At 36.6% G+C, this 20,200-nt stretch overlaps 1 protein-coding gene across 2 annotated transcripts in view; it reads right to left on the minus strand.

Annotated features, from left to right (window-relative positions):
• Nucleotides 1–20,200, minus strand: part of LOC124281843 (protein XRP2-like) — a 45,848-nt gene that overhangs the window by 23,808 nt on the left and 1,840 nt on the right. The window contains exon 1 of one of the 2 annotated variants that reach the window (XM_046717840.1): nucleotides 7,247–8,142. The exons of the other annotated variant lie outside the window; for it this stretch is intronic. Coding sequence (XP_046573796.1) covers nucleotides 7,247–7,335 — 89 coding nt within the window. The 5' untranslated portion in view covers nucleotides 7,336–8,142. Of the gene's footprint in view, nucleotides 1–7,246; nucleotides 8,143–20,200 lie in introns of those variants that run through there. 2 annotated transcript variants of the gene reach the window in all.

The following is a 20,200-nucleotide window of genomic DNA, read 5'->3' on the forward strand; positions in this document are numbered from 1 at the left end:
CATAAATTACACTGAATTGCTTGTGAAAGCATTGGTGTAGGAACACAACTTCCCAAGGGAAACTTCATTTTCAAAGTTACTTATATTAGATCAAGGTATACTGAATGTTAGACTGTACTTTCTTAAGCATTAAATGATGAGATTTTATTAGATCAATAGCTACATAGGTGTGTGTGAATGTAACACAAGTTTTGCTGTATAACAAATAAAGTTTCAGTCATTTTATTTGTCATATTTGTTCTGTTTTTTAGAAATTTAACATATCGGGATACGTATCGTATCGCCACCATAATATTGTGATGATAACCATCTCGCAGATTCCTTGCCAATACTTTCATGATATATCGTCTCACCTCAGTAAACTGGTATTGGGATATATCGTCTCGCCACTTAAAGGTCACATGCAACGTAAAACACAACTTTGCAGATTCTGATACCTTTCGGTATGGACTCTAAATAACAAATGATCAAAAATGCAAATTCAGCTTATAAAGTTGAAAAATAACGGGATGAAAAAAGCCCCACGAAATCGGAGTTCAAACGATTCACTAAATTCACCCCAGCTAGGGTTAAAAGTGGTTTCAACAGCTCATGGCGCATGCACAGTGAATAGGTTTGCTCAGTTTGGAAGGGGATGTCCGGATTACATGTATAAGTTCGCGAGGAGGAGTAGTCTAATCTTGGTTGTGTACACAAACAAAAAGTAAACAATCTAAATAAAAGTACATAAAAGAACCTTGTTAAGGATCTAGATCTTCTCAGATATCTGTCAACCAGTGAGGTGTTCGACATTTCAAGACGGAAAACCTTACTGGCGGTGAGTACTCATAGTAGACTTTGATGTGAGGTATTTTTCTAAGGTTCTGTCGATATTTCACAGTCGCGAGCTTTTTATATGTTATGACAGTAGATTACCGATTTAACTGTTTAAATAATTTCATTTGACTATTTCACCACACATTCTTCTTACCTAGTCACTTTCTCAGTTCGGTACTTAACATCAACGTCATTATTTAGCATTGTCAGAATTTCTAACTGTGATATAGATATGCCTTTTCACAGAAAAAACTCCATGTCTGTTTTATTGACACTTATGTGTCTGTCTGCCTGTCTGCTAATGACAATATGCAATACACAACTTCGATCACTGACCACATGCAATTTGAACTTAACACCTATCAGGCTAACAAAACGCATTGATGTATGGCTCGTGCACCCGAGTTCTGTCTCTGTCACATTATGTAACAAGTGTAGAAGTGAGCACAGCTCACATACCCCCGCTTCCCACTTTGGGACATGGAAATGACTGATATTGATATATATAATGTGACAAGGATCAGCAGCTCACAAGACTTTCTCCTTGACTCTACTAAACTTTATATACATGTTAGATAATAGTTTTGCCATGTACTGATTACAGTAATAATTTATGGAAACATTATTTTTTTGTGTTTTCCGTGGAAACCTGACATACAATTGAACTTGACTGTCTCATGTTGCACACAATGAAGTGGACATAGATGAAGATTGTTATTTTTTAGCACATGGCATATCTGTGGGTCATGATTAACTTGTGTATTAAGTTTGGTGAACCTAGCATGTATAGTTTCGATGATATGCTGTGGCCAGGTAACCATCAAACACATTTTGCACCAAGTCATGTTTCCATGGAAACATCAACAAAACAAATTCTGAAAAAGATTTAAAATAGCAAAAGGCACATCAATGGGTAATGATGAACATGTGTGTGAAGTTTGGTGAACCTAGCATGTAAACTTTAATAGATATGCTCCGGACAAAACCATCAAACACATTTGGCACTAAGTCGTGTTTCCATGGAAACAGCAAAAAACAAAATTCTGAAAAAACTTTAAAATAGCAAAAGGCACATCAATGGGTAATGATTAACATGTGTGTGAAGTTTGGTGAACCTAGCATGTAAACTTTAAGAGATATGCTACGGACAAAGTTTCTGGACGGACGGACTGAATGAACGCTATATACCCCCCGTTACTTCGTAGTGGGGGTATAATTACATAATGTAAGGTGTGATACTTGTACACATGACATGTTATGATGTCTGTTGATTGCAAAATGTTATACACAAAAAATGAGCATGTATTAACAAAACCCAACATCTCTATACACACACACAGAGTGTATTAGCAAACAAACTAGCCAATGAAAGTTTTCGTTACGCTTAAGTGCACACCCACCCACTCTGACTGGGTTCGGTATCCCGGGTGCTTTGTTTCGAGGGAAGTAAACCCAAGTACAAAATATTGCACTTTTGATTTGCGATTGTACGCTTATAATTTTGTCTATTTGATTTTTCATAATCAGCAATGTATATTACATGTCATGAATAAGTGATAATTGTGTTTTAATTAAGTTCTTATTTTTGGTTGCACGTGAACTTTAAACACGATACACAGCTTTAGAAGTGATGCTATCCATCAACCACGTCAGCAAGCCATCCAGCCCCATCAGTGACCTCTTACAGCAAAGTATGGTTGAGTTTGTTGTTTAATAGACAAGAAAAATAGACAAAAAATATGAAAAAAATCAACAATTTACTGTTAGTTCAAAAACATGATGAAAATATAACTACTTTCCTACAACCATGATCAACATAATCAAAACGTTATTAATGGATCTGATCACCAGGATGTTTCCACTCAGAATACACAAAATGAACCATGTTTTTAGCAACGCACAACTTCCCATTAATAATATAGAACAAACTTTATGGATAACAACTTCTTTTTATTCGTGAGTGCGACGTTTCGATACAGATTCTTGTACCGTTGTCAAGCAGGAATTCCTGTTTGACAACGGTACAAGAATCTGTACCTGTCAAGCTGGAATTGTCAAGCAGGAATTTCTCAAACGGTACAAGAATCTGTATCGAAACGTTGCACTCACAAATAAAAAGAAGTTGTTATCCATAAAGTTTGTTCTATATTGTACTTCCCAACTTCTAAAATGCCACTCAAAGAAGTTTCCCATTAATATGATAAAATTTGGGCAGTTTTGACATCAACTTTCATTTGTCAAATTGGACCAGACAATCCAATGATCAACAGCATGAGCATCCATCTATGCAACTGGGATACAATGACATGACCAAGTCAGCAAGCCTGACCACCCGATCCCGTTTAGTCGCCTCTTACGACAAGCATGGATAACTGAAGATCAATTCTAACTCGGATCTTCACGGGTCACAAGATTATTGGAATTTAACAAAGTAAACTGTAAGCTAATGGTCATTCAGAAATGCAAAACCATTCAAATTCCATAGCCCCAGTTTGTTTGTACATGCAAGAGACAAGCACTACTACATATTAACAAAAATTCTGCATTTTCAGCCCTACAATCATTAAGATTCAAGGTCGTGATGGCTTTCCCCCGACTTTTTTGAGGATTTGACAATCATGCACATAAACACTTGAACAGCTTGAACAGATACCACAGTTACAATATAGGGTGAATCTTGCATGTCTTGAGTGAGTTTAGTTTTACGCCGCACTCAGCAATATTCCAGCTATATGGCAGTGGAGTGCATGTCTAGACAGACCCTCATCTTGTACAGAGGTTACTTTTTTCAGAGAAATCAATAGCAATGACAAGCACTTAGCAGGCTGCGTTATTACAACACAACACAACACAACACAACACAACACAACTGGAGCAGAACATCGAACATCTTAATCAACTCCTGTGCAAGGTTGATCATATTGATTGCTATCATTTGTCAATAACAATGTAAACATGATGAATGTTCTGGGAAATAACTACTGCAAATCAGTACATCATGTCTATCTGTGCTATAACAGACAAGTTCATTTACAATGTATGTATGGGATACTGTATTAGATTCTTGACAAGAAATACATAGGTCCTGATTCAAGGTAGCCATCCAGTCTTACAATACAGTGCACAAAACTGTTTCATTACCCCCATATTTCAGACTTTTGAAACTTGTGATTGGGGTCCCTTGGACAAATTAGACAATTGTCAAAAGACCCCATATGTCATGAGGCCAAAAAAAATAAATGTTGTGGTTCCGATTTCCTACATTTCAGAACTAGGGTAGGTAGGTAGGGGTTTGGGGTTTTTGGCAAAATATTTTTACATTACTCAGATTACTCATGTGTCAGAAAATAAATTTCATTTATTATGAGGTGAGTAAAATTGTTAGGCTCGGCGGGAATATTTAGGGTCGGTCGGGAAATCGGAACCACAAGCTTTTTTTTTTAGGCCTGATTGGTCATTTTGAGTGAGTGTGTGTGGTTTTGTGCTGCTTTTAGCAATTTTCAAGCAATATCACAGTGGGAGACACCAGAAATGGGCTTCACACACAATACCCATGTGGGGAGTCGAACCAAAGACTTTAGTGTGACTAGCCAACCACTAGGCTATCCAACCACCATGGTCAGTTTGAAAAAACATTATGATGTCATCATGGTCATAGTGCTTAACATATCATAATTTGACTTTCTTCTTCATTGTATAGCATGGAATATTTACAGGTGTCAGTTGCATGGAATTTTTACAGGTGTCAGTAGCATGGAATATTTACAGGTGTCGGTTGCATGGAATATTTAAAGGTGTTGGTTGCATGGAAAATTTACAGGTGTCAGTAGCATGGAATATTTACAGGTTTATTATTATTTATTATTATGATACTTATATAGCGCACATATCCAGGCAACTAGTGCTTGCTCAAGGCGCTGATATTTTTTCCCTCGATCATCGGATGTCAATCTCAATGGCACATCGTATTATCAATCTCAACTCCCTGGGGAGTATACGACTCTTGCAGCCACTAGTAGCATGGTATATTTACAGGTATCAGTAGCATGGTATATTTACAGGTGTCAGTAGCATGGAATATTTACAAGTATCAGTAGCATGGAATATTTACAGGTATCAGTAGCATGATATATTTACAGGTGTCAGTAGCATGGCATATTTACAGGTATCAGTAGCATGATATATTTACAAGTATCAGTAGCATGGAATATTTACAGGTATCAGTAGCATGGTATATTTACAGGTGTCAGTAGCATGGCATATTTACAGGTGTCAGTAGCATGGAATATTTACAGGTATCAGTAGCATGATATACAAGATATTATACTATTAAAGCTTGTGGCCACACCAAGAATGGCCACTCTGGGCATAAATCACTGGGGCTTCCAAGTACACGTATAACTCTGGGCGATTTATTCCCATAAACATTGATCCAACACTCAATTACTCTCCTATTTCATGACAAACTAAATACATAAACTGGCCTTCCTGAAAAGGAGGTTCTAGTAAAACCCACATACCTAACATAAACGCATACATGAAGTAATTTAGCTCGCATTTCATGAAATGATACACTCTTCAGATCGTGTTTACATACACTTATCAAGGACATTGTAAACATGGCAATGTACATGTGTTAGACTAGGTAAACAGAAGGGATCATGATCACTTAATTTCCCTAGAACAGTTAATAAATTTGTTGTCTTTACTGGATCAGCTAATCAGACTCAGTGATTTTTTTATGCAAGTAATTGTATCCACATTGTGTAGATCAATGCTTGTGATGACAGTCACTGAACTGTCTGGTCCAGACTCAATTATTTACAGACTGCCATCATATAGCTTGAATATTGCTGAAAACAGCAATAAACAAACAAAATCTAAAGGGGGTACAAACAATACACATGCAAAATGACAAGTACAAATAATGGTAAGCATATCTCACAAGCCTGTGACCTTACTCCAGAATAGGACCTCGCAATCAATTTGTGTCATCGTAAAAGACTATTGATTAGATTGCCTCCTACCCACGTTAAGCCAGTTGCATTTTTAATGCATCAGTCATGAAATATTAATGAGGCTGTTTGTAGACATATGAGAACTCTCTGGAGGGACAATGGAACAGTTTGTTGTCATAAAACTGTATTTGGTAGTTAAGAATATACAAAGTGTAATGAGATGTCATAGAGATGGTCACATCATGTCAAACATTGTTACAATGAGTGACTGAAGCATATTTAACACTTTTTAATAAAACCATGCTTAAAACTCTCCTGGATCTATTGTGAGCTTTACATCTTCAGCTTACAATTTCTGTGCCAATTTCTCAACAAAAGTTACAAAGCAAAACAGAAACATATCTTTTTATCTTGCATATTTGGTATGTAGAGACGTTAGATATAGCCTTAAATTTCTTGACTGACTGACTGACTGAGTTTGGTTTTACGCCGCTTTTAGCAATATTCCAGCAACATCACGGCGGGGGACACCAGAAATGGGCTTCACGCATTGTACCCATGTGGGGATTCGAACCCGGGTCTCCGGCGTGACGAGCCAACGCTTTAACCATTAGGCTACCCCAACACCCTAAATTTCTTGAACTGAAGCAACATGTATTATCACTGTTAACATGTCCAACAACAGAACTCATCGACAATGTTACATTAGTTTGTTTTGTCATTTCATGCCTCATACAAGAATATTTGTCTCAAAATCTTGTCTAAACAGTTCTTTAGAAGTTACAAAATGGTGAGACACAAATACAAACATACAAATAAATCTGCTGCCAACCCAAACATAACAGCCATATCATTCATTTAACAATGTTTTTACTGATTACAAAATTATACTTATATCATGTATATAGCTCACTTGTGAAAATATTACTTCCTTTCAACTAATTAATTCAGTTACATAAGCATGCTAAGTAAGAGAATCATTGGCAGAAATATGATACTTAAATCCTGATAATCCTGATAATAAATTAATATTCAGAATAATATTTATTACATTTATGTGGCAACGTGATTACTTACTCTCCTCATTATGCTTTTCTTGAGTCCTCAAGACCCAGACTACTTTCATTAGTGCTAAAACGTATTAGTGAGTAAGTGAGAGAGTTTGGTCTTACGCCGCTTTTAGCAATATTCCAGCAATATCACGGTGGGGGACACCAGAAATGGGTTTCACACATTGTACCCAGGTAGGGAATCAAACCCGGGTATTCAGCGTGATGAGTGAATCCTTTAACCACCAGGCTACCCCACCACCCCACTAAAATGTACTTAATCGTTCTTCAGTTGAACTTGTTTCTATATAAAAAACATGATAACTGAATAAATTGTGTCAAGCAAACACTTATCTGATTGGTCATTGGTTTATCACATGAATAACCATTACATATTCTACCATATGATAAAAAATATATTACCTGCTCAATTGACGACACCTTCTGCACTTGCGTTTTGTCATAACAGTACATGATTTATGAAATCCAAGCAGATGGCTGATACACTCCATAGTAAAAGGTTACTGAATTACACTGTAAACACCACCCTATCTCCAGCGATGAAAACAACAAACACACAGTTGAGTCTGTCTGCTCCTCATCGTCACTGTAAATATTTTCATCACTATGTTGGAAGGATAAATTTCAGCATATTATCCATGATTCATTGACATCCTTCATGAAACGAACTCAACCTGAACTTCAAATAATCATCAACATGAATTAAATTCCTTTTTCCAGTATCCAGTGTTTGCTTATAAATATTGACATCGCTATGACATCAATATCTGTGATATCAATTCATTACATCTCAAGCATGTCAGGAACTTAATACCCAACCATGTTTAATTGCCACATTTTCATATTTACTACGTTGATATGACATAAACGTAATTAAAGCACTTCCAAATGTTCAAAATGAGTACACCAGCAAATAAACCTGTACTAAAGTCATTGTACCAAGATAGCCTTCGGATACACGACCGATATGTTCAAACCTTATCCCGGAACAATCCACAACATCAAAGAACCCTTACATGCTTGTGGCTGCCCAAACACAATACAAATGAAAGTCGATTCGTATCCAGATCACTAATCACATGCAATCAACCATGGCTGACTTGTAATCCTGAACAGCTATCAGAGTTAGCAAACCAACTACATCTTCACAAAACACTCCTTGGGAAACTCTCTCACAAGAGTATCAGCCGGGCATCATGAAGCAAGACCTGATTATGACTGAGTCAACCAGACCTGGGTTGTGAAATATGAATTCCTGCTCTGTACATGCCGACTGCTAGATGACATGGAGCCAGGAGTAACAACATTCCTGTGGCACTTTCATATGGAAATAATCAATGTGGTATTGAACACCACGATGAATGGGAAAGGCCGCGAAAATTAAAATATTCTTTATTCATGACTGACCCTGCAAGAGTGGTTGAACTTAAGGGAGTAACTTCTAATCATGGGGGTGATTAGAAAACAATGTAATTTCAAAGGTGCAGATTGTTTTCTTTAACAATGTGCCAGGCTTACAATGCTGTAAATCTCTACAATTTTACTGCATAAAGATAGTTTGTCTGTCTACCTGTCACATGCACTGAATTAACCCTGGTTCACTAACATTCTAAAACTCATGAAATTGATTTATAATTCATAAGATGTTATCTTGTGGCCACAGGTCTATGGATAACGGCTGACAACGTTCCCACAATTTCACTGAAGAATAATACTCTCACTGTGTTCATCAAGTGAGTTGAGGTTGAAGCTGCTTAGTTAGAGTGAGTGAAAGTGTGATTTTCAGCTGCTTAAAGCTATATTCCTGCAATATTACAGTGCAGACATCAGAAATATGCTTCAAACATTTGATATATGTGGTGAATCAAACAGTCATGATCTGCAAACAACTTAACCAGTAGGCTACTTTGTCACCCTACATTGTTTGTCACCCTACATTGTTTGTCACCCTACATTGTTTGTCACCCTACATTGTTTGGCAGTGTTTCAGTCATATTCATTTGTCATGTCCATATTTTCATGAAGTGATGCAGGATTTCAAGTCTGCCACTTTGCTAAAACCACTGTCTCCGCTGGATTTGATTTTCTAGCAGTCAATTGGATCCCTTCATCATAAACCTAGGGCCACCCCCCGAAATATAAGAGCCCATTTTATAGCATTATAATACGAAATTTGTAAGTCAACAATCTGCACTGTCAGGTTTAAGAAGAAACACATACATGTATCTTCTAGAGTTTAGTGCACATCCATGTGAGTGAGTGAGTGAGTTTGGTTTTACGCCGCTTTTAGCAATATTCCAGCAATATCATGGCAGGGGAAACCAGACATGGGCTCACTCATTTTACCCATGTGGGGAATGGAACCCGGGTCTTCAGCGTGACGAGCAAACGCTTTAACCACTCCAAGGGATTCAGTATTTTGGAGAAAATTGTCTTAAGTATAATGCTCAGACAAAAAAACATCATATTCCTTCTTTGATTTCAAATATAAACAAACACAAAATAACAAACTTGGTCTAAACCAAATGGAAACTTGAGATAAAAATCACTAAAGTACTGTTGGAAATGCTAGAAAAATGCTTTTTAGCCTTAATACTTTGATAAAGGTGATAAATGTACTATGTTGTCAATATATCAACTCGCCTATAGTGTACCTATTTTTTTTTCCAATCGATTTAACATTCCCATGCATTTAAAGGGCAGTTTACAGGAGAGAATATGGTACCAAAACAACAACTTAAGATTTTTTCAGAGTTCAACAACAGAAATCTGAAATAGTCTTTACATTTATGCTAATAATACAGGTGGTGTAAAAATATGAATCAACGTTTTTCTTTAACAAATAAATGTTGAATGTTTGTGTTACTTTACTTAATTATCGTGTCTTTATTGAAGAAATATTAATATAAATGTTAAGATCTTGATAAATAAGTTTCCCGTCATGCATGCATATCTTTATCACAGCGTCCACTATGGCCAACTATTTGCAGTCAATTGTTGCAAAGGTTTATAAGTTTTTTGTGCTTGAAAAAGACAGAGGTAAACCTTTCATTAGTTTAGAAAGGGTTTATTACAGTACTTGTAGAGCTGTTGGTATGTCTTACCAACAAGTTTACAATATTGTAAACAAATCAGACAAGACAGGGACCGTCTCAAAACCAAAACCAGGACGTAAAACCATCCTTGACAACTTTGACAAGGGAGTACTTAGACGGGCGGTCTACAAACTTTAGGAGAAGAAGAATATATATATTCTAAAGAAGCTACACCAGTGACTTCGTTCAATCTTTGGCCAATGTTCACAACTAGATTAAACTGACCGAATTACATCCATATTTTTGCAATGAAATACACTTATTAAAACGTTGCACATTTCTAAAATCAATCAATCGATAAGATAACACAATGGATAGGATTCTTTCCAATGTACAGTAATTCGTATGTTTATTTCACAACAAACACACATACACAAATGCACAAATGATTTCCCACATAACCAATACGTATACTATACGTACACATATTCAACATTTTGCAGAAAACATCTATTGAGATGACCCCTCCCCCGAGCTTGTGCTCAGGTGTCAATTTCACCTGTCGATACCGTGCATGCTGATGACGTAACACAGGCAGTTAATGTTTGTATCAAATAACGTCCCACTACCCGTTATTTTTCTAAGCTTTTGGTATTTTCATCAGTAAAAACACATTTTAGGGCATGTCTCAAAATCTATTCCCTCGGTCTACATTAGGTAGATGTTTCTTAAAGTGATATTTGTTATTTAAGTAACTGTAATACCTCTGAATTTTAAATATAAGTCAAAAAGCATTTTTCTAGCATTTCCGACAGTACTTTAGACTTAGTGATTTACCATGTAAAATATATCCCCTGTTTTAACTGTCTTTAATGGAGAGTGAGTGAGTGAGTTGGGTTTTACACCGCTTTTAGCAATATTCAAGCAATATCACGGCGGGGGACACCAGAAATGGGCTTCACACATTGTGCCCATGTGGGGAATCGCTCTAAATTATGGAGAAGTTAAGAATCCCATATGTATTGACACACACATGCTTCTTTTAGCTGCATTCAATTCCCCAAATGGGTACATGTGAAGCCCATGGCCATTTCTGGTGTCTCCCGATGTGATATTGCTTGAATATTGCTAAAAACGGCATAAATTAAACTCACTCAGTCTTTAGTTGGAAAATTCAATGAAGATAATGCAAGTAATAATATGCAGGGCTCCAGATAAGGGCCATATCGGCGTATGTACGGATATGTATGGTATGTACGGGACATCAGAAATTGTACCTATGTGGGGAATCAAACTCGGGTATTCTGCATGAAAAGTGAAAGCTTTAACCACTAGGCTACCCCACCGCCCTCCACCCTATCCAAGTTGCTAAGGACCTGTACTGTTGTACTGCAGATACAGTGGCAGGTACTTTTAGTACAATATGACCCTGTTTCTCTTCCACATTTTCAAACATTGTGACCAACTTAATCAACTGTTCTGCATCATGTTTTGGAGTGTTTCTATTATTTCCCCATCTACCCAAACAATGGTTTCCAATTGCATAGATTGATGCTTATGCTGTTGATCACTGGATTGTCTGGTCCAGACTCGATTATTTACAGACTGCTGCCATATACAGCTGGAATATTGCTGAGTGCATCGTAAAACTAAACTCACTCACTCACCCAAACAAAAAATAACAAGAAGACAAAGTCATAATATCCCCCTCAACGGCAAAATAATCTTTATGAATATGTCTACTAGTTATGATTATGTCAAATGTTTTGGAGTGTACACAGCAAAGTGGAAGAAGAATATTGAAAGGTTTTTAAGATCTGCTCCAGAAAAGATCACTACCACCAAATTTAGTTGAAGCCTAACTTGTTGCCATGGACATGCAACAAGATGACATCCTCATAGTCACAGCCTAAGTCATGTTTCCATGGAAACCACAAAAATAAAATTCATATCTGGGTCTAACCCCCAAAAGGCACATCTTGTGTACCAAGTTTGGTTATGCTATCACGAATAGTTCAGGAGATATGCTTCGGACAAAGTGTGAGAGACGCACAGCCGGACACATGGATGCACGGACGGACGGAACTCGTTTCTATATCCCCAGCAACTTCATTTTTGGGGAGGATAACAAATCAGTCACCAAATGAATTTTCATAAAATAATACAGTAAGACCCCATATCAGGCTTATATAATCCTTAAACATTTTATAAACCAACACAGTTAGAAAGGTGGGTTTAGTTCCCTTGACTTTCCAGCCTTCCAAGAACTTGACCCTTCAACATTAAATCTTATTTGTTCACTTTAGCTGATACACTTGGTTTCCTATGCAAACATATACCATGATATACTGGGATGATAGCATAGAATAACATTGGTAACAGATGAATATCGTCTTTAACTCTCAAAGGTCACTGGTTTATTTGGCATGCTTGGTCAAACAATTTGTACTCAAAGTTTGGAGATATATGTGTTTCAGACCACTGCCCAGACTGATTGATTGTCATATACATTTGTAAACATTGCTCATTTCTATTTAAAAATATATGACAGATATGGGAGAACATGAAGAAATTCCAGTCACTTGATCAAATTCTTAAATTTCCTTGCTCCATGTAAGTAGCAAAGTTATTGTTATCACATCAAACTAACTGTTGTAACTATAACAACTGTGTTCATAATTTATAGCTAGGGGGGTGATGATGATTTATATGGAGAAGCATGAACAATGAAAAAATGACCCCCCTAAAGTTTATGTACAAAGAAAGTGACCCCCGTACATGTCATGTATAAAATAAATACCCCCACCCCACCCTGATAATTTTTTAATATTTTAATGGACAAAATTTCTGACCCCTCCTAGTACATGAGTACAAAATTGATGACCCCCCTACCTCCCCAGAACAAAATGGGTGACCCCCTTAAAATCATCACCACCCTCCCCAGCCAGAAATTATTAACAATCCCTTAAGTCATTATGACTTGGATCCCTAACTCTGTTAAACCAAACCAACAGCCACACATATCTGTTACCGTGGCCTAGCCAAGCAGTCTGGTTTCACATCCGAACAAAACACTTTTTATCATTTATGGATGTAAGTGAAAATCAATATGAGCTGCCATCAAGCCCAGTCTGAAAATACCTTCTTGTATAAACTGTAGCAAGCACCTGTCAAACTGGTTATATGACATGTGCTCTTTTGCATATCACTGTTACCACAGCAACACTAAACAAACATTCTCTCTGGACCACAAAACAAAGCCACCAACATATATAAACGACTAATGATGTCACAATGGGCTCTCTTCTCTGCAATATAAATAATATGCCTTATATTATCATTACCAAATAATCAAACATCAATGACATCACAATCAGTAACAATGATATCCAATATGATGGAAATCAATATGCCTATTTTAAAAACCCATTATCAGCCGGTATTAAGATTCAGGATTTCTTGGTGGTTGTGTTTGAGGGGATTTGAGTCATTAATGGTAATACAGTGTACAGAAAGCAACATCTTCATAAAGATGAATGTGATGTATGTTACAGATTGTGCTGAATATTGTCTACTATTTTAAACACTGAAAGCACTTTGAATATGAAATATTTCCTCTGACTATGTTACCACTGAATCCTAAAATGACTGTCTAAAATAAAAGCGGTCTTAAAGTTTATATATCTGATGAAACAAAATGTTACAAGGGTATGATATTACATTACCATTTTTACAAACTTTTTAGATTAGCTTTAACATGCATATTGATGATCATGTTGACATTATAACAACCTGATAATCATACATTGGCTTGATTGTTGTTTAAACTGCACTCAGCAATATTCCAGTGGTGGTCTGTAAATAATCAAGTCTGGACCAGACAGTCCAGTGATCAAAAGCATGAGCATCAATCTACGCAATTGGGATATGATGACATGGGTCAACCTAATCAGCAAGCCTGACCACCCAATCCTGTTCGTCGTCTCATACAACAAGCATGGGTTGCTGATTCTAACTCAGATCTTCACGGGTCAATAAGCATACAAATGTCCCAAGTTACTGTACAGTTTACTGTCTTTGCAAGTTGCAACATGTTATTGGAATAGAAAAAAAAATTATGTATGTTTGCACAAAAGCTACTAGGTAACTGTTTTTGTGTTCCGGTTTTAGTACTGCAAACCTAACAGCCATGACACTATCTTAGGTTTTCAACAGCTCTGAGATATGGTGTTACAGTGTATAATTGTCTAATGATAGCTTTATGATTATCTTAGCTCTGAGATCATTTTTGAAAATCTGTACGGGGCAAGCCCATGTTTTTATAATTTAATCAGCACTAAAGTGAAAAATATATTGATACATACTCAGCATACATAGATCACTAGTATGCTATGACCAATATTTTTCAAAAATACCGTGCTTAAACATCTATCACTGACCATGCTGACACCAACTGCCTGTTGATTATATACACTCTACAACTGAAAAACCTCAAAACAAAAATAAAACACTCAAAAATGTGTAAATAATTCAATCTAAAGAATGTCAAAAGCATTACAAGAATGCAATCTCAACAGGTAAAGAAAGATATATAAAAAAGAATATTCTACTGCAGCTATGCAGAATCATGGTCAAGGGGAGCTAACTCTTCTTCAAACAAATGAAAACAACGTAGCAAATAGCAATAAGTATTCTTTACTGCATAAAGACATCTTGATACAAAAAATTAACACACTTCAGCCATCTGTTACATAAAACATCTGAAAAGAATCCCTTATGTATTATGTATTATCTGACATGCTTATATCAGGGTTTTGCCTCAACTCATAAACATGTGTGTCCCAGGGAACTCCAGTTATTAGTTTTAAGGGTCCCTGCAGGCAATATAAGGGTCCTGTGAAGTAACTGTGTAGAGAACTGTATGTTTTGACAGTATCTTTAGAGCCTGGAATGAATCATTGATCATGTGGACTGATGGATGAAATGATGCATGTAACTGCTCTGAATGAAACAACCAAATACTTAGCAAAGTCATAGATGTGTTGCAGGTACAGTGAATAATATTGTGCATCCCTCTAGATGCAGTGAATTTTTTTTCTTAGTTCATTCTCTACACTTGTGCACAACAGACACACATTTCCCATTGCGTAAAACCCTGCTTATATGAATTAATATGATAAGCCACAATATTATTGACCATATTGTTATACTTTAAGCAGCAGAAAATATACTCACTCACTGGTTATTAATCTCTCAATCTGGATTATTTACAGACTGCTGTCACATAGCTGGAATAGTGCTGAGTATAGTGTTTAGTAACAAGCATACAAATCCATTATTTTCTCAGAAGCTTGTATAATAGAGACATTTGTATTACTGTCAGGTAGTCATATTGTATAAAGGTAATGTGTATCTCATGAATGGTAAACAAGCCCTAAAATACCAGGCTCATTTTTCTCAACAATCTCACAGCACTTTCTGTTATTTCAGTGAAAAACATTTTGTCTTTAAAAAACTGACAAATGGTTCATTTGACAATACATGGTTTTCTGAACATTCAAAAAAACTATTTGAAAAGCAAAACTGCCTTATAGAAAAATCCTCCATCCCAGTTGTACAGATCGGTGCTCATGCTGTTGATCACTGGACTGTCAGGTCCAGACTCAATTATTTACACTTTAGTTAAACAACAAACAACCAATCCTCGTGTTATCATAGGCTGAGCGTTACATACTCTGGGGCATGAGAGATAGCTGAAAACTTCTAAGCCAAACCATTATGGATTGCATTTAAGAGTTGCATGCCAGTAACTTTTCAACATAATCAAATTCGATATCCACACACTTGTGCCAACAATGTAGGAGTGACTGGATCCCTCCGCTGCAGATGTCTTCCCCTTGGAGATGTAAAATGCCTCTACTGCTAAAATGACATCAACATTTTATATTGTTTGCCATGCAAATGTTTCAAAGATTTTCAAAAAGGTGGAAATCTGGTGGTGTGAAATCTTTTAAATCTGGATGTTCCATGAGTTCAAAGTCACATTCGTGCAGACAAGGGTGAGTGAGTAAGTATGTTTTTACACTGATTTTTTCAATATTCCAGGAATATCAAAGTAGGAAACACCAGAATTGGGCTTCACACATTGTACCCGCGTGGGGGCATCAACCCGGGGCTTTGACGAGTCAAGCGAAAGCTTTAACCATTAGGCTACCACAACAATCCCTGTTTCCATTTGGAGGAGGAGGCATTAGATGCTTCAACTGCTTTTGTTGCTGTTTTGTAGCTGGCTGGTGATGGCAACCAAGACTCATCCATGGGTACATATTGTACAACAAAATCGGCAACATCTGCTTTAGAAATCTAAATATCTCCGGACAGATGAGGACCGAGGAGTATTTTTGACAGATGCCTATTGCACTTGCACATATGTTAATTTATCATGTATTTTGAGAACATTTTCCTTTGTGATTGTAGTTGAAGATCTTCCTAACCTTAGATCAGTTTCAAGTCACCACCTTTTAACAGTGGCAAGGATGGAGCATCAACCCAAAGTTGGAACCATGGCTGATGGAGTTTTCAGATTTTAGTTTGAGATAATAGATGTCAAGTTGGTGTCCAATTTTGTCGAATGTCACCAACACAGAATACCTAATTACTTTGAAGCCAGCAGAAATAATATAATTAACAAGCAAAAATATGTGAGCAAGGCTCACTTGTACCCCAGACCGTTACTCCAAGCTTCAGCCGAACTACAATTAAGAATTATTCTTGACAAAAATGTAAGTACAAAACTTTGCACAACACCTTTCCTATAAACAAAGAAGCCATTATACAAATCTGAAAACAATGCATTAAATTATTGTAAAGTCAATGGTTGAACAAATTTGATGTTGTACTTTTTCAGCCGAGTTCAAGGTATGTAATTTGTCATAATTCTTGATAAATCAAAAATATCAAACTAGAGCTGTGCACAGCACCTCTCCTGTAGATATGAAGTTATTGGTAGAACAAAAATCCCCTTAGGTTTCTTTAGGTTCAAATTATGTAAACTGATGCAACTGTTTTTAAAAACACACTTTGCACTGCACCTCTCCTTTTAAATAGACAAACAAGCTGTCTTCAAAATTTGAAAACATTTTGACCAATAGTTTTCAAGTTATTGGTTGTGCAAACGTTTGTAATTCATAATGTTAAAAACAAAATGTTTAAAATATCCTGATTATTCCTATTCAATATTTAGCACTGTACCTCTCCTTTGCACACAGAAGGTGGTGGCAAAATTTGAAAACAATCCAACCAATAGTTTTCAAGTTAGTGATTGAATAAAAAAATTCCTCGGACAGAGAGAATTCCTTGGTATAACTGCATACCACCTACCACTTTGCCATATGCCATGGTTAAAGGACAAAACAACACGGAAGTTCATTACAGGTGCAGAGTTTCACTTACATCATTGACCACAACACACAGTGCCAACAATGTACCAGGTCAGCACCACATGGCAGTCACTGTGCCCCGGAGCACCTAGCCTAACCAAAGCACAGCTTATCCAGGATCACTAAAGCAAGGCTCACTAGTCACCAGATTTCTATTTCTCTCTCTCTCTATCAATCCCAGTCTGGATTTAGTCAAATAATAGCCCAAGTAACAAGTCATACAAGGCAATGTCAAAAATCATCACAATATGAACAATGATAAAATGACACAGAAACAAAGCTGGTTCACACCATTTAGCATCGGCAAAAAATTCACAGTAATACTTGATCACAATAGAGATAGGGGCTTAAAATTAGCAAGCTTATCCATATTATCTGGGGATAAGGCTGTATTAACTCCACTTAACATGCTTAAATGAACAAAGCATTAATGTGATTCTACACAAATACATGACCTGCATAGAGGGTAATTTAACACATTGAAACAAATATAATTACAATGGTCCCGGTTTTTCCAGTTTGGTTACTACGGCAACAAATACCTACAACCTAAATTCTTTCAATACAGAGAAGTGCTTTTTCAGCTCCAGTGATTTTAGAATTTCAAATAAAGTCTCAAATAAACCAGTCCCTTATCATTTCTACCAGTCAACTTCTTCTCCATTTTAATAAAGATAAAAAACGACCATGTGTGTGTTTGTGTTTCATTTTATCATAAGAATAAAAGTATTAAATTACAATCGACATGAAATGTGAAATGACAGTAATTGTTGCATGTCAATCATCATATTACAGAACCGTAACCTAAATTCGTGGATAACCTTGATTTGTGGATCGCGCTAATTATCAAGCTATCTCGCAAATTAAGTCTTGTATGACGTCACAAAGTGGTACGTTTGATATACCCCCAATGCCACTCCTTGCTGACAAAAATGTTCCAAATCTCTGTGTTACATGTAAGTACACTAAATCTAATTGTCCTGCACAGAGATAAATTCATTAAATAGCCCAGGATCACTAATGCCACTAATACCAAACTTTATTTTTACAAAATGTCAAGTAAAAAAGATACCGTTAGCACCAACTTTCTCATATCTTGGCTGCCGTACATAGTGTTATATAGTAACCGACTATGTATTCCACGAAACAAGTTGACGTCACATTACCATAGCCATGGACATTCTTCTTTCCACTCGTTATTAAATTTTCTGGATTTTTTATTTATTTTGTTACACGGATGATTTGCTGGAATCTGAAGTTGATTCTTTCTCGCTAACACCTATTTTTCGTTTAGATCCTAAAAAAAACAGACAGTTTCAGCTGCTTTGAAGACCCCATTTTCAAACTGTAAACTTAGTTATCCATTTCCCTACTCTTAAGTTTATTTCCCTACTCTTAAGTTTATACTACTGGCCCCGATAGAGCATTGCTATCTGATACATTATAGCCTCATGCACAGACAAAATGTAGCGCAAATAGGGTTGTGCAACAAAGAGAAAATGACCAGTCTTCCTATATGCGAGCGAAGCGAGCAAAGGTTAGCAACATACTTCCCTCAGTTCGGTTCGAAAAATATTTTTAATACCAAAATACAATATCACCACCATCAAAGGTAGACACCCATTTCCTCACAGGGTTGTGCGCTCAGATTTCCAACCTCACATTTAATAATTACTCACGTAAAACATATTTAATTCAACATTTTAAGCGCCACTCGTGCCATAGCCTAGAATCAGAAGAAAACTGATGACTTACTAGTAGATGGAATCGATCCTAAAACCAAGATATAACTTAAGCTGAGAGCATGAACACGATGATGATTGTAAAGGGCCAAGAAGTGAGTGAGTGAGTACATTTTTATGCTGCTTTTAGCAATATTCCAGCAATATCACGTCAGGGGACACCAGAAATGGGCTCCACACATTGTACATATGTGGGGAATCAACCCTGTAATAAAACTGCTGCTTGGTTCCATGGAGGAAACTGTGCAAGCTGCCAATCTTGGGGAATCGTGCCGCCCTGTCTTTTCATCACTTTCACAACCAAAAAATCAGGTTTCATTTAAACTGTTGTTTATTGTGTCACGCTTGATGACATCTTCGGAGTGATGAGCGAACGCTTTAATCACTAGGCTACCCCACGACCCTAAAGGGCCAAGAAAGCAAGCACAGTTTAAAAAACCCCAATTAAGTATAGTTTAGCAAAGAACAATTAGTGACATATGTAATACATCTGTGCCTGGCTCACTGGTCTCTTTAGCATTTTCATTTCCACGGCAGCAAAAGCCAAACTTGTCAGTTACCAAGATTATTACACATCCTCAATTAACCTTCTATTTCACTACACATTTTTGCTAAAATATCAACTGATTAACAGAATGTTTATTACAAATGGAATTATATTTTCATTGAAAAGTGTGTCTGTTTGTCCAGGCAGCTGTACGATCCAAGGGTTTCCAATTAGAAAATAAGCACCTGAGGAAATGGCTTTGGCGGAAATTATGGACTGGGTAACAACAACAGGCAACACATACCATATATCATCATTTATGCCTCTCAACGGTCGCTAAGGAAGACATACTATTTCAGTTCTTTGCAAATGCTGAGTACTATAGATTACACTAGATCAAACTTATCAACCATGTCAAAATATGAAGGTCCAAAAACCTTTCTGACTAAACATTTTTTACCTAACACTCGTGGCAGATCCTTAACAATAACCAACAATGTCTGAAATCGACTGATGACCAGTGTCAACTAATAAATAATTATTAATGAATAGCATTACATCCTTAATAATAAGCAATCAAATTTATTGCAACAAATCTCAGTTCATTATAAAGTAGATACATATCCATGTTAATTAAAAGGTATATATCATGG

The sequence above is a fragment of the Haliotis rubra genome, unplaced genomic scaffold (assembly GCF_003918875.1).
Source record: "Haliotis rubra isolate DU_JTF1 unplaced genomic scaffold, ASM391887v1 Scf29, whole genome shotgun sequence".
Classification (NCBI taxonomy): domain Eukaryota; kingdom Metazoa; phylum Mollusca; class Gastropoda; order Lepetellida; family Haliotidae; genus Haliotis; species Haliotis rubra.